Source organism: Budorcas taxicolor, chromosome 11 (assembly GCF_023091745.1).
Source record: "Budorcas taxicolor isolate Tak-1 chromosome 11, Takin1.1, whole genome shotgun sequence".
Classification (NCBI taxonomy): domain Eukaryota; kingdom Metazoa; phylum Chordata; class Mammalia; order Artiodactyla; family Bovidae; genus Budorcas; species Budorcas taxicolor.
This window is the reverse complement of record NC_068920.1, coordinates 56564115-56578153: the sequence shown is the minus strand read 5'-3', so window position 1 is coordinate 56578153 and position 14039 is coordinate 56564115. Positions and strand designations below refer to the sequence as shown.

Sequence of the window (14039 nt, the reverse complement as noted above, 5' to 3'; positions counted from 1 at the left end):
ACCTGCACTTGAGAGTCCACAAGCTGTGTCTGTGAGCAACTACTGAGCCTGTGTGCCTCAAGCCCTGAAATCCACATGCCTAGAGCTTCTGCTCTGCAGCAAGAGAAGCCACTGTAACAAGAAACCCACACACTGCAATAATGAAGGGTAGTCCCTGCTCGCTGCAACTAGAGAAAGCCCACATACAGCCATGAAGACCAGTGCAACCATAAATAAATAACTTTTTTAAAAAATGACAATCCTCAGAGTGAAAGAAAAAGATTTCTAATTCATAGAATTAGAGCTTATAGTGGCTGTGTATTCAGAATATGTAAAGAATATTTAACAGTAAACCATAGAAAGACAGCTCAAATAAAAAATGGACCAAGGATACAAACAGACAGTTCTCCAAACAAAATATACAAATAACCAATAAGAACATGAAAAGATGCTCAACCTCATCAGTCACTATGAAATCAGTCACAAATGAAAATCAAAACCACAATGACGTATCACTTCACACCCACCAGGATGACTAAAATCAAAAAAAAGACAGAAGCAACTGCTACAGAATGTAAAGAAACTAGAACCCTAACAAACTAGTGAGATGTACAACAATGCAGCCCCTCCAGAAAAGTTTGGGAGTCCTTCGAAAGTTTAAATATAGAATTACTCTATGACCTAACAATCCCACTCCTAGGTGTATATCTGAAACAAATAAAAAGATATCCACACAAAAATGCGTATACAAATATTCACTGCAGCATTATTCATCACAGCTAAAACACTGAAATAATCCAATGTCCATCAACTACTGAAAAGAGAAATGACTGTAAAATGAATGAAGTGCTGATATATGCTACATATACAACATAGATGAAACCTGGAAATATTATGCTAAAAAGAAGCCAGTAACAAAAGACCACAAACTATATGAAATGTCCATTTATACAAAATGCCCAGAATAGGCAAATTCACAAAGACAGCAGATTAGTTGTTGCCAAGAGATGACAGAGTGACAAATTTAGAATGACGACTAGTGGGCACAGCTTTCTTTTTTAGGGTAATGAAAATGTTCTAAAATTAGATGGTGATCATTGCACAACTCTATGATCATACTAAAAAGCCAATAAATTGCACACTTTTAGAGTGAAGTTTAAGGTATGTAAACTCTATCTCACTAAAGCAATTATAAAAAAGTATACTTGTGATCTCACTTATCTGTGGGATCTAAGAGTCAAACTCAGAAGCAGAATAGGACAGAGGCTGCCAGGGGCTGGGCAGCAGAGAAGAGGAGACCCTGGTGGAAGGGCGCAAACATCCAGCTACAGAAGTGGGCTCCAGAGATCGCATGATAGCCTGAGGCTGCAGCTGAGGGCCCTGCACTGTGCCCCTGAGAGCGGCTGTGAACGGGCCTCAAGGGCCTCACCACCACCGCAACAGAATGGTGATTGTGTGAGACTGCTGAGCACCAAAGAACTGACACTTGTGGACCGTGGTGCTGGAGAAGACTCCTGAGACTCCCTTGGACTGCAAGGAGACCCAACCAGTCCATCCTAAAGGAGATCAGTCCTGGGTGTTCATTGGAAGGACTGATGATGAAGCTGAAACTCCAATACTTTGGCCACCTGATGCAAAGAGCTGACTCACTGGAAAAGACCGATGCTGGGAAAGATTGACGGCAGGAGGAGAAGGGGACGGCAGAGGATGAGATGGTTGGATGGCACCACCGACTTGATAGACAACAGTTTGAGCAAGCTCCAGGAGTTGGTGAGGGACAGAGAAGCCTCATGTGCTGCAGTCCATGGGGTTACAAAGTCAGACACAACTGAGTGACTGAACTGAACTGAACTCACATAACATGCTATGTAAGGATCTGTTAACCACCTTTATAGCAGTAAACATTTCACAACATATATATGTATCAGATCATCACACTGTGTACCTTAAACTGACACAACATCAATATATCATCATATTTCAATAAAGCTGGGGGAAAAAAAACACACCATTAATACTATTTACATAAGGCAGGAAGCCACACTGATTCTTGTTGCAGTGGGCACATCCACTTCTCAGTAGGATAATTCCTTCACATACTCCTATTTCTACTTTTTTACATTATTTGGCCTGGAGTCACCCAAATACACACCACGTAATACTATTTACACAAAGTTCAAAGACAGGCAGAATCATTCATGATATTAAAAGTCAGGACAGTGATTATCAGAGGGAGATGGGGTGGTAAAGAAAGGAGACACAAGGCAACACCAGTTGACCGCAAGGTTCTCTTCCTTAACCTTCATGCTACTTCATGGAGCTAGACAGTTATGAGCTGTGCAGTTTTCTGTGTATGTTATACTTCAGTAAAAAAGTTTTTTAAAAAAAGAAACAAAAAATTCTACCTGACCTATTGAGACAATCTAGAATAAACACAATCTCAAAAATACTTCTCTATGACCTAATAAAACCATAATTTCAACAGCAAAAAGAAAAAAAGCAACTATTTTTAATATGAGAGGATCAATGAACTATAACTGGTATTAGTAGTAACAGACTTCACTCAAGATCAGAGTTCTAAGCTAAGCGGAGAGAGCATGGGGTTTGGGTGAGATGGTAATGGGACCAACACTTTTCTCTGTCTGAGCAGATGCTACAAGAAACCTCACGGGATTCTCCGAAGTGAGTGAAACTTTGGAAAGTGCCTTGCTCACAGATGACACACTAAATGTCCACCAAAGGTTTACGTATTACTCTTCACACATCTCCTTACCCCCAAAACAGAAACCCACACTGGTTCTTGCTGCAGTGGGCACATCCACGTCTCAGCAGGACAATTCCTTCACCTACTTCAATTTCTACTTTTTTACTTTATTTGGCCTGGAGTCACCCATTCTAACGCCCAAATACAGTCCTGACCATCCTACTGCCATCTGACTGCTCTAAGTTTCACAAAACAGAATTTTTCTTTCTTCCCACTGCAGTACAGGCCCACCTAAAAGACATAAATTCTGTTTCTATCCACAATAAGTATCCTTGCTAAAAATATACCCAACGTTTCTTCTTCCCTATATAATTCCTACATGTAACTCATTCAGATCTGTCTACAGAATTATACCTTACAACTATTCAGACATTTTGCTGACAAATGACTTCTAAAATAAAGTATTACCCACCCTAAACCTCATTGCTGGAAATAAGTGCTACCACTTTTCTGTTTTCTGTGGAATATTACAAGCTTTAAATTTTTGGCCTAGAAGATTCTGGTTAAAGATGAACTGTTATAAATTAAACCTTTTTGTGCTTTCATAAATCACATACTTAAAATAGTAACTAAATAAATGGGATGCTCTGATACTAAGGAGCCCCTTTTCTTCTAGTCATCGAAGAGAAAGGTTCACTTTGTGTGAAGCCAAAGTGACTCATTCTTTCAGGCAAGTCTTCAGGAAGAAAATGTCAAGAGAACAAACTCCACATATTAACACCAGCACTGAAGGTCAAGGGAGGTGACACAATTGGAAAGACTATAAAAATATACTTACAGCCTCAAACTGTAAATGGCTATCCTTTAAGAAACTCTGAATTTTGTCCTTGGGTAAAATACTGAATCGAAATCGAAGGAGATCCATTTCTTGCTGAATAAACCAGCGCCTAAGATCTTCACTAAAACAGAGACAAGAAAACTGTAAGTGAAAAGTTTAAAGACAATTTTAAAAGTCCACTGACTGTTAAATCCAAGACATTTCTATGAAACAACATTCAAATGTGAGCAATAGGCCAACAGACTGAAGTTCATTAACAGCATCAAGCTCTCTACTATGGTAAGAGTGTGAATACAGGTGACATGCCACAATCTCCCAGGACTGAGTAGAATATGGGGAAGAAGGATGTTTTGAACATAATTAAAAGAAATAAACACAAAGTCTAGCTGCATTATCATCAAAAAACATGAAATAGTACACTTCGTTTAATCTAACTGCAAAGTATTTGTTTACATCAGAAAATGGAGTATCCCTCCTATTAATGCCAAATAAACATCACAAGTTTTCAAAGGTAATTTTACCTCTGAATAGATTATGATCAGATAAACTCTGCAAAGTAAACTTTGCTTACAGCTTTAGAGTTTATAACTTCACAAAATTTAATAAGCATTAAGATACCTCAACTTTTTAAAAGTCAACATTTGTTACTGTTTAGTCGCTAAGTTGTGTCCCATTCTTTTACAACCCCATGGACTGCGGCCCACCAGGTTCCTCTCTCCATGGGATTTTCCAGGCAAGAATACTGGAGTGGGTTGCCATTTCTTTCTCCAGGGGATCTTCTCCACCCAGGGGTCAAACCCACATCTCCTACTCTGGCAGGAGGATTCTTTACCACTGAGCCACCAGAGAAGCCCCAGACGTCGATATAGAACATTAATTTATAAGACAGGTGGGCATTATTGTTGTTATAAAATAATTAAGCTACGCCATGTAAAATATGATTTCTTTCCTCATTTGACTTTCACATTGTCAGCAATTCACTTATTGCATAAACTGCATAAACTGCATATGCTTTTTTAACAAAAGAAAAGCTCTAGGACCAAAGCTGGTCAATAATTTCTCAGTCATTATCTTGGGATAGTAAATAATTCAAGATTCCCATTTGATAAGCCTATTGCCAGAAAAGAAACATAGTAACTATGTAAGTTAGCCAAAATAAATATAAGAAAAAACACAGTTAAAAAAAAAAAAAAAAGGCAACCAACTCCTTCCTCTGGGTGGCACTATTGACTTCTAAGAAACTACCAAAGGACAAGATCTTAATCTAACGGACACCCGCCCATACAAGTCAACCGCTAAAACCTGTGCAGATTCAAGTTAAGTGTTTGATTCCAGAATCCTTCTTCCTAATGAAATCACCTCTAATTTTAAATCCTAAATGAAGAATCCCTCCCATAAGGTAAAAAGTGTTTTAATAGGCAAAATCTGCAAAAATATTTTATTTTTTTAGTCAACAACTTGTTTCAAACAATTCGCTGCAACAGCGTTCAGCCCATGAACCACTGGTTTCTGATGTTATCCTGGGATTTCCTATGATGAGTACAACACCTGTCGGCCCTCCTGCACTAGTTTATAGCCCAAGATGTCAGATTTGACTGTGGAAGATAAAGGTATACTCACGACTGGCAGTAAGCAAGGCGCAAGATAAAGTGAGAAATGTGATCTTTTCTTCGAGGTTCATATTCATCTTCCAAGCTTTCCTGAAAAACAATGGCAAATGAAGAAAATAAATGCAAAACAGTGAAAGGTGTAAAGAATTACTGAGTCAGCATAAGCCAATGGTGAAGCAGAAGTTCAACGACACAGATTTCATAATATGCTCCCCAGGATGAGCATCACTTTACTTAGGTTGACAACTGGGTGAAACACAATTGAACACCACCACCTCCTGGGTTTGGATCCCACTGTTTTCTTCCTCCTCTAACTTTCCTTCTCGTCCAGCCTACACCCAGCCACTCACCTCTTCCACCACTTCTCAGATAAACCCTCAACTATTATCATTTCAACCATTTGGCAAAACCTAGATTATAAACAAATCCATAGCTATACTCTGCAGTCCTGCTCCCAAAATGCTGAGAACTTCTGGGAAAAAAATATACAATTATAGGAATTTGGAACATTAAAAATTCACAGCCTCTATCCTCAACTGGTCACAAAGAGTTGGACATGACTGAGCAACTGAACAACAACAAACCTCAACTGGACCTTTATCAACACCCAGAAATCTTTTTTTTAATATATATATATCTTATTCAAGTATAGTTGACTTACAACTTTTCAAGTGCACAGCAAGGTGATTTAGTTACACAAATACACATATATTATTTTTGAAATTATTTTCCATCATATGTTATTATAAGATATTAACTACAGTTTCCTATGCTATACAGTAAACCTTTGTTGCTTCTTACATATCTACTAGAATCCAGCATTCTAGTCATAATAAGTCAAACACCAAGGAATCTTTCCTCAAGTTCAACACAGTCAGAGCAAACATGTCCTGAGCACTCCCGATGTACCAGGCACTGTTATAAGCATTTTTAATCCATTAATCCACATAATCCTTTGAAAGCCCCTATGAGGAGGGCACCACTATATCCCTATTTTAAAGATGAGGAAACTGACTTTGTTCCAGGTCACAAGCCTGTAAGCAGCAGAGCTGGGATCTGGCCCCATAACTATTCCTTCCCCCATCTCACAACAGCTGTTTTGATCTTCACTAGGTGGCCAGCGCTCCCCAATACACCACCGTTCCCTCCTCTCATCACAAGACCTCATCTACTTTACGGAAAGCAAAGGCCTCAGGCCGACTCCTCAGCCCAAACTCCTGCCACCGCGTGTGGTACTGCCTTCCCCACTATCCCTACTGACAGACCTCTCTCTCCTCCTACACACAGCTGATCCCACACAGAAACTCCATAGCCCACCTGCTCCTGCCTCCTAAGGATCATGACTAATCCAAAGTTCTCCCAAAGTATCTACAATCGCCCTCTCCTCTTCCAGATCGTTCTGCTCAGCTTATAAATATGTTCAAATATATGCTGTAATGTGTACGTGTGTATCTTTTCCCTTCAAATTTTCCTATACTCAGACCTACCTCCCCGGTCTTCTCAGCTAAACATGTTAGAAGAGGAAATATTCCACATTCATCTCTCACCTCTCTCCTCCAAACACTACCACTGTTCCACCGCCTGTCTACAAGCCCAGATCTGCTGCACACCCTGCAGCCCTCAAGATAGCTCCACAAGCACCTCAGAGTTACGAGAACTAAACTGTCTTCTTTCTAGTAAGACTTGCCTCCTCTCTTGTATATCCCACGATCCACCCAGCTGTCATCACCAGAAACCCAAGCATCATTCAGAACTCTTCTGTCCCTCCTCCTTGTACTCAATCTCTATAATCTTATTATTCCATCTTCTCACTATCTCTTCAATCAGTCCTCTTCACTCCATTCAATTTACTTGTCATCTCCAAGCTCCTGATTGGTATTCCCATATTCATCTTCTCAAAATAAAAATGAGATCACATCCATTGAGATTCGGTTCCAGCACTATCTCATCTGGGAAGCCCTCCCCAACCTGAGCTAATTCCCTGTACTTTTGGAGTTCCTGGTTGTTATTTAGTTGTTAAGTCATGTCCCACCCACTCTTTTGCAACCCCATGGACTGTAGCCCACCAGGCTCCTCTGTCCATGGGATTTCCCAGGCAAGAATACTGGAGTGGGGTGCCACTTCCATCTCCAGGGGATCTTCCCGACTCAGGGAGAGAATCCACAACTCCTGCGTTGGCAGGCAGATTTTTTACCACTGAGCCACCAGGACAGCAAAACAGAGTTCCTGGAACACATCAAATAACAGCATTTGTCACCTTGACTGCATAGGACACATCTGGCAATATCTGGAAACAGAGCCCAGAAGCCAGAGATGCCAGTGAGCCCCCTAAATGCACCATGGAATCATCAGGTCCCGCATGTTCACATTCCTAAGGTGGAGACACCCTGCCGCACTGGAGTTTGACTGTATGTCAATCATCCCTCGTGGTCAGTAGGTTTCTTCAGGAAGAGTTTTTTTTAAAGCCCTGTGCATAATACAAGACCTTTCCCATGGTCACTACCAGTACACACACAAACTGAAGGAACATCTCTGTCCCTCTTTTACTTACTCTGTAGGAAAATTTGAGCTTCCGAAGCTCAGCCTCCAGCTTACTCTGATACTGTTCAGTTCCCTTCATGTAGCTCACACCAAGATTCTCAACTGTTTTTAGCACTAGAAAAAATTTGAAAAACAGACGAAGGGGGGTGGAAATGTATAAATGCAAGGTAATCTTAAAAAACTAAATCTAAGACAAATCTATGGATAGCAATTCCATACTTACTTTTAATGACAATACTAAAGCTTCATTTTCTGCAAGCAGATTACATGTTATATATGTTTATAAGAGAATAACCTCCAACCATACGCAGAAAATAACCACATCCCACAGCACAACCTCATACCAGGGATTCTCAACTGGAAGGGAGAGAGGGATGGGGACAATCATGATGTACTGAGCATCACTGCTGAGGGATGCACAAGTGTGTCAGCGTGCGCATCCATCCCTCGCGCAGAGCCGGTTGTGAGGCGGGTGCTTCACCAACTCAGCACAGACTCTTCGGAAGATAACCCGCCCCTTCCTGATGAAGCAGAGAAGACACAGCAGTAAAGAAGCAAACAAGCCACTCTGACTAGATGCTTCGCTCTGTCCAAAGGCTCCTGAAGCCGCTGTCAACTCTTCCTCAGATGAATTCTTCTTCCATTGGTAGGAAAAGAGAGATTAATTCAAGAATGAAAAACTTCTGAAATGAATCCTGAAGCCATGTCCAGCAGGGACTCCGTATTATGGTCTCCCAAACCAAACTCATTCTCTGCCCCTCAATCGTGCTCCTCTTCCTGCCACCCACCTCTAACAGCAGCATTTCTACCCACGAGATCAGCCACCCTGGAACTTCAGCCCTCCCCACCCGATCCCCTGTTCCTCACACCCAAGTAGTCATCAAACCCTGTCACTTACACCTCCTTGGTATCCCTTCCATGTCTCCCTTCCTGTCCCTGCCTCACCATCTCACCTCCAGGGCCAAACTGAAGGGACCCTTTTCAACCATTTAACCTCTATGAGGCATCGCAGAACCCATGCTAAGCTTCCCAGAACCCATTCTCCCTGTCCTTTACTCTCTTATTCAGCAAACAGATAATACAGGTACTCTGTACTAGCAATTCTCACCCAGCTCCTCTAAGAATGACTAACAGTATCTCACCTCTACTTCTGATCTCCCCATCAGGATATGCTTTTGAATATAAACTCTGCAGGCAGTGCTATTGTTGCAGTTGACACCGAACTTCTTTCTTTCTTCCACCAACACATAGAAGACAAGCAGGCTCAAGAAAATCGCTACATCCTTCTTACACCCCAGTATCACATCATTCAGTTCAGTTCAGTCGCTCAGTCGTGTCCGACTCTTGCGACCACATGAATCGCAGCACGCCCTCGCAGCGCGCCAGGCCTCCCTGTCCATCACCAACTCCCAGAGTTCACTCAAACTCACGTCCATCGAGTCGGTGATGCCACCACAGCATTAGCGTGGTACCAAATGTTCTTGGTTACCCAAAGCTCTCCACCCACCCTGAACTTGCCACTTTTCCCTCCAGTGTTTCACGCTCTCTGGTGCTTCCAGCTCTTCCTTCAGACCATTAGCTCAGCTTGCCAAAACCGCTCCCTTCCTCTCTATTGAGAAACAGCTACTCCTGCTTCAAGATCCAGGTCACATTTCAACTTTTCTTAAGAAGTTTTACTTAATCAGACTAGGTCAATCATTCCCATCTCTATGTCTCAATAACACCTCTACTAGAGCACTTAAAATACTAAACTATAATTACTGCTTTGAACATGTCTCCATGTATTAGAATACAGCTTCAACAAAGATGACAATTCCATTGCTCAGCTCAAAATCCCTACCGCCTAGAATAAAGTGGCACTCAATAAATATGCACAGTACATGGAAAAAATGAATGAACAGCAAAATCTCAACGAAAAACCTCAGCAAATATTAGTTTAAAGAAGGAAATAAATTACTCTAATTTATCTCTGCAAGGTATAAGTGAGGTTCTCAGCAATACAAAAATTCAAATTCAAATCACTCACATTTCACTCTATCGATAGCCAACGTTTCAAATTCTGTCAAAGACATGTTTCCAGAAGGTGGCTGCAAGTAAAACTGAAGGCTATGTGGGTAGCAAGCATTCCTCTGGTCATATGCCAACCTCGGTTTCCTCCGTTTTCCTCCAGAAAACTCCATCTTGTTACCCTGGAAGCAAGCACAAAAAACGGTGGGAAATGGAGTTAAAAACAAAAAATAACTCCACACACAAAGGAAAACATTCTGCCACCTTTTGCCACCAAAAGGTGGCAACTGATTCTGAAGAGCACGCACATGTTAAGAGTCGTGTCCCTGTCTTCCAGACCTTCGACAACACCGCTGGAACCACGGTGCACAGGAGGTGGGGAGAGGTGAGCCCTGCGGAGACGCGGGCAGCGGTCCTGACTTCCCGCAACGTCCACAGCAGGGGACGCGGGCTGTTCTCCAGGCGTCTGCGCGCTCCGCCTTGAAGGCTCTGAGCTCTCCAGGGTCAGGCTGAGACTGCCCGAGGGCTGCGACCCCGAACTCGGAGGAAAGCGCGGGAGCTTCAGGCTAGGAACGCGACTCGGTGGGCTTCTTCCCTGACAACCCCTGAAAACTGATGGCTGTCTCTGAGGCGCCGCACGTCGGAGCTCTTCTCCGGAGCGTCCAGCGGCGCCGAGCGACACGCCGCCTCCGCGGTCCCTCAGCCAACGCGGTCTGTCAGCCCCGGCACCTGCCTGCGCCTAGACAAGCAACCAGGACGGACTCGCGCCCCCCGCGCCCGCCGCTCTCCCCATTCTCTAGGCTCGCACACCTCAACCCCAGGGTTACTGTTCTTCGCAAACCCCGGCAGCTCCTCTCACCTGCAACTACACCAAACACAAATAAACACAACGACGACAGCTTTCCTCAGGTGGCGGGAGAGTTCGAACGGGACCGGAAGCGGAAATGGCCGGACCGCGGAGCCCGCCCTCTCCCCCAAGCCCGCCCAGCCCAGGCTTGCGCATGCTCAGTGGGGCACTCTGGGTGGGGCGGTCTCTGGATTTCTGTCGTAGGTATTGCCCTATGTATCGTGGCCGTGATAAAGCGCTGGATTAAAGATCCAGTCTCTAGGGGTCTGGAAAAGGCAGTGGCACCCCACTCCAGTTCTCTTGCCTGGGGAATCCCATGGACGGAGGGGCCTGGTAGGCTTCAGTCCATAGGGTCGCTAAGAGTCGAACACGACTGGGCGACTTCACTTTCACTTTTCACTTTCATGCTTTGGAGAAGGAAATGGCAACCCACTCCAGTGTTCTTGCCTGGAGAATCCCGGGGACGGGGGAGCCTGGTGGGCTGCCGTCTATGGGGTCGCACAGAGTCGGACATGACTGAAGCGACTTGTCAGCAGCAGCTCTAGGGGTCTGGGTTCGAATCCCACCGCTGCCAGATGATTTTGGGCTTCCCTTGTGGCTCAGCTGGTAAAGAATCCGCCTGCAATGCAGGATACTAGGGTTCGATCCCTAGGTCGAGAAGGTCCACCGGAGAAGGGATAAGCTTCTCACTCCAGTGTTCGGGCCTGGAGAATCCCATGGACTGTGTAGTCTGTGGGTTCGCAAAGAGTCGCACACGACGGAGCGATTGTCACTGTCACTGCTGCACTACGTGTGCGTGGGTCTGAGCTGTCGGCGCCGGGTCAGCACCGGCTCCAGACTGGGACCCTGGGTGATAATCTCAGAAAGCCCGGCGAGCGGGAGGCCCAGCTCACCGCTCACAGAGGCGGCGGCTAGGCCGCCTGCGTACCGCGGGTCAGGCCGCTTTTCTCCTGGTCGGCGAGCCCCTTCCGCACACTCGGTGCGCGACGAGCGTCCGCAGGGAGACCTCCGTCGAGCCGGGACGCACGCCTTGCGCGTGCGCACTCAGGGACGCTCGGCCTCTGCGGAAGGAGACCGCGGGGCGCGGGGCGGTGTGCGGCGCGGGGCGGTGTGCGGCGCGGGGCGGTGTGCGGCGCGGGGCGGTGTGCGGCGCGGGGCGGTGTGCGGCGCGGGGCGGTGTGCGGCGCGGGGCGCGGGAGGCGCGGGGCGCGGGAGGCGCGGGGCGCGGGAGGCGCGGGGCGCGGGAGGCGCGGGGCGCGGGAGGCGCGGGGCGCGGGAGGCGCGGGGCGCGGGAGGCGACGGCCCCCACTGTGCGCGGCAGCGTTTCAGAACTGAGGCCGCCAGGTGGCGGGTCTCGCTCACAAAAGAGGCCTCTAGAAGTCCCTGTCAAGGTAGGAGGGGAGGAGCAGTCAAGACGTTCAAGGTTTCGGAAATGCAGACTGAGCTGAAACAGTGTCAAGCTTCAGAGCATCTGCCTAGCCTGGGCCAAACAGGAGTTGACCCTGACCTTGTACCAGAACGTGTTCTGAGGGACTTACATGTCAGTTCATTGTATTGCCATAACCCATTTAAAAGCCTCATTTGAAAAGACCCTGATGCTGGGAAAGATTGAAGGCGGGAGAAGGGGAGGACAGAGGTTGGGTGACATCACCGACTCGATGGACATGAGTTTGGGCAAGCTCCGGGAGCTGGTGATGGACAGGGAGGCCTGGTATTCTGCAGTCCATGGGGTCACAAAGAGTCGGATACGACTGAGTGACTGAACTGAACCCATTTAAGGTTCTGTTCTGTTCAGTTGCTAAGTCGCTTCTGACTCTTTGTGACCCCGTGGACTGCAGCACACCAGGCTTCATTGTTCTTCACCATCTTCCAGAGTTTGCTCAAACTAATATCCACTGAGTCAATGATGCCATCCAACCATCTCAACCTATGTCATCCCTTCTGCTTTCAATCTTTCCCAGTATCAGGGTCTTTTCCAGTGAGTCAGCTCTTCCCATTAGGTGGTTAAAGTATTGGAGTATTCCATATTCAACATCAGTCCTTCCAGTTAATATTCAGGGTTGATCTCCTTGCAGTCCAAGGGACTCTCAAGCCGTCTTCAGCACCACAAGTCAAAAGCATCAGTTCTTCAATACCCAGCCATCTTTATAGTCCAACTCACACATCTGCACATGACTACTGGAAAAACCATAGCTTTGACCATATAGACCTTTGTTGAAAAAGTGTTGTCTCTGCTTTTTAACCCACTGTCTAGGTTTGTCATAGCTTTCCTTCCAAGAAGCAAGCATCCTTTAATTTCATTACTGCAGTCTCTGTTATTAACCCACATTACAGATACGGATTCTACAACAGAGAAGTTGAGTCACTTCAAAGGTCACTTAGTAACTGGCAGAGCCAGGTTCAAAGTCTCAGAGACTAGCCAAGCACCATAGTGCTAACCACCAAACTACCAATTTCACTAATGTGTCAGTTGTTACCGTTCAGTCATTAAAGGAAAGTGAAGTTGCTCAGTCGTGTCCGACTCTTTGCGACACCATGGACTGTAGCCTACCAGGCTCCTCTATCCATGGGATTTTCCAGGCAATAGTACTGGAGTGGATTGCCGTTTCCTTCTCCAGCAGATCTTCCCAACTCAGGGATGGAACCCAGGTCTCCCGCGTTATAGACAGACGCTTTACCGTCTGAGCCACCAGGGAAGTCCATAAGTCCTGAAATTAACTTCAGTCGTTAAGTTGTGTCTAACTCTTTCGCCACGCCATGAACCCATGAACCCACCAGGCTCCTCTGTCCATGGGATTTCCCAGGCAAGGATAGTGGAGTGGGTTGCCATTTCTTTCTCAAAGGGATCTTCCCAATCCAGGGATCAAACGTGTCACCTGCATTAGCTGGCATATTTCTTTACCACCAAGCCACCAGGGAAGCCCTGTGAGACATTACACAGGCTTAAAAAAAAATTTATTGGGGTTTACTTGCTACAGGGTTGTGTTACTGTCTGTTGTAGAGCAGAGTGAATACATATACATATGTCACCTCTTTGTCACCATAAAGCATTGAGTAGAGTTCCCTGTGCTGTACAGTAGTACGTTCTCATTGGTTATCTATTTTATACCCAGTAGCATATATATGTCAATCCCAATCTCCAAATTCATCCCACTCTCCCTTCCCCTCTTAGTGTCTGTACCTTTGTTTTCTACATCTGTGTCAATTTTGGCTTTGCAGATAGGTTCATCTGTACCATTTTTCTAGATTCCACATGTATGTATTAATAGGTGATATTCATTCTTCTGACCTTATTCACCCTGTATGACACCCTCTAAGTCCATCCAAGTCTTTGCAACTGGCATAGTTTCAATTCTTTTTATGGCTGAAAGTATTAGTGTTAGTTGCTCAGTTGTGTCTGACTTTTTGCAACCCATGAACTGTAACCTGCCAGGCTCCTCTGTCCATGGAATTCTCCAACCAAGTACACTGGAGTGGATTGCCCTTTCCTCCTACAGGGGATCTTTTCAACCC

General features: G+C 45.3%; 1 protein-coding gene across 1 annotated transcript in view; it reads right to left on the bottom strand.

Moving 5' to 3' along the window:
* Positions 1-10604, bottom strand: part of PRIM2 (DNA primase subunit 2) — a 302144-nt gene extending 291540 nt beyond the window's left edge. Inside the window, exons 1-5 of the mRNA XM_052648836.1 lie at positions 10539-10604; positions 9699-9861; positions 7683-7786; positions 5142-5221; positions 3522-3642 (exon numbers count right to left, since the gene is read on the bottom strand). Coding sequence (XP_052504796.1) covers positions 3522-3642; positions 5142-5221; positions 7683-7786; positions 9699-9852 — 459 coding nt within the window. The 5' untranslated portion in view covers positions 9853-9861; positions 10539-10604. The remainder of the gene's footprint in view (positions 1-3521; positions 3643-5141; positions 5222-7682; positions 7787-9698; positions 9862-10538) is intronic.
* Positions 10605-14039: the final 3435 nt, after the last annotated feature.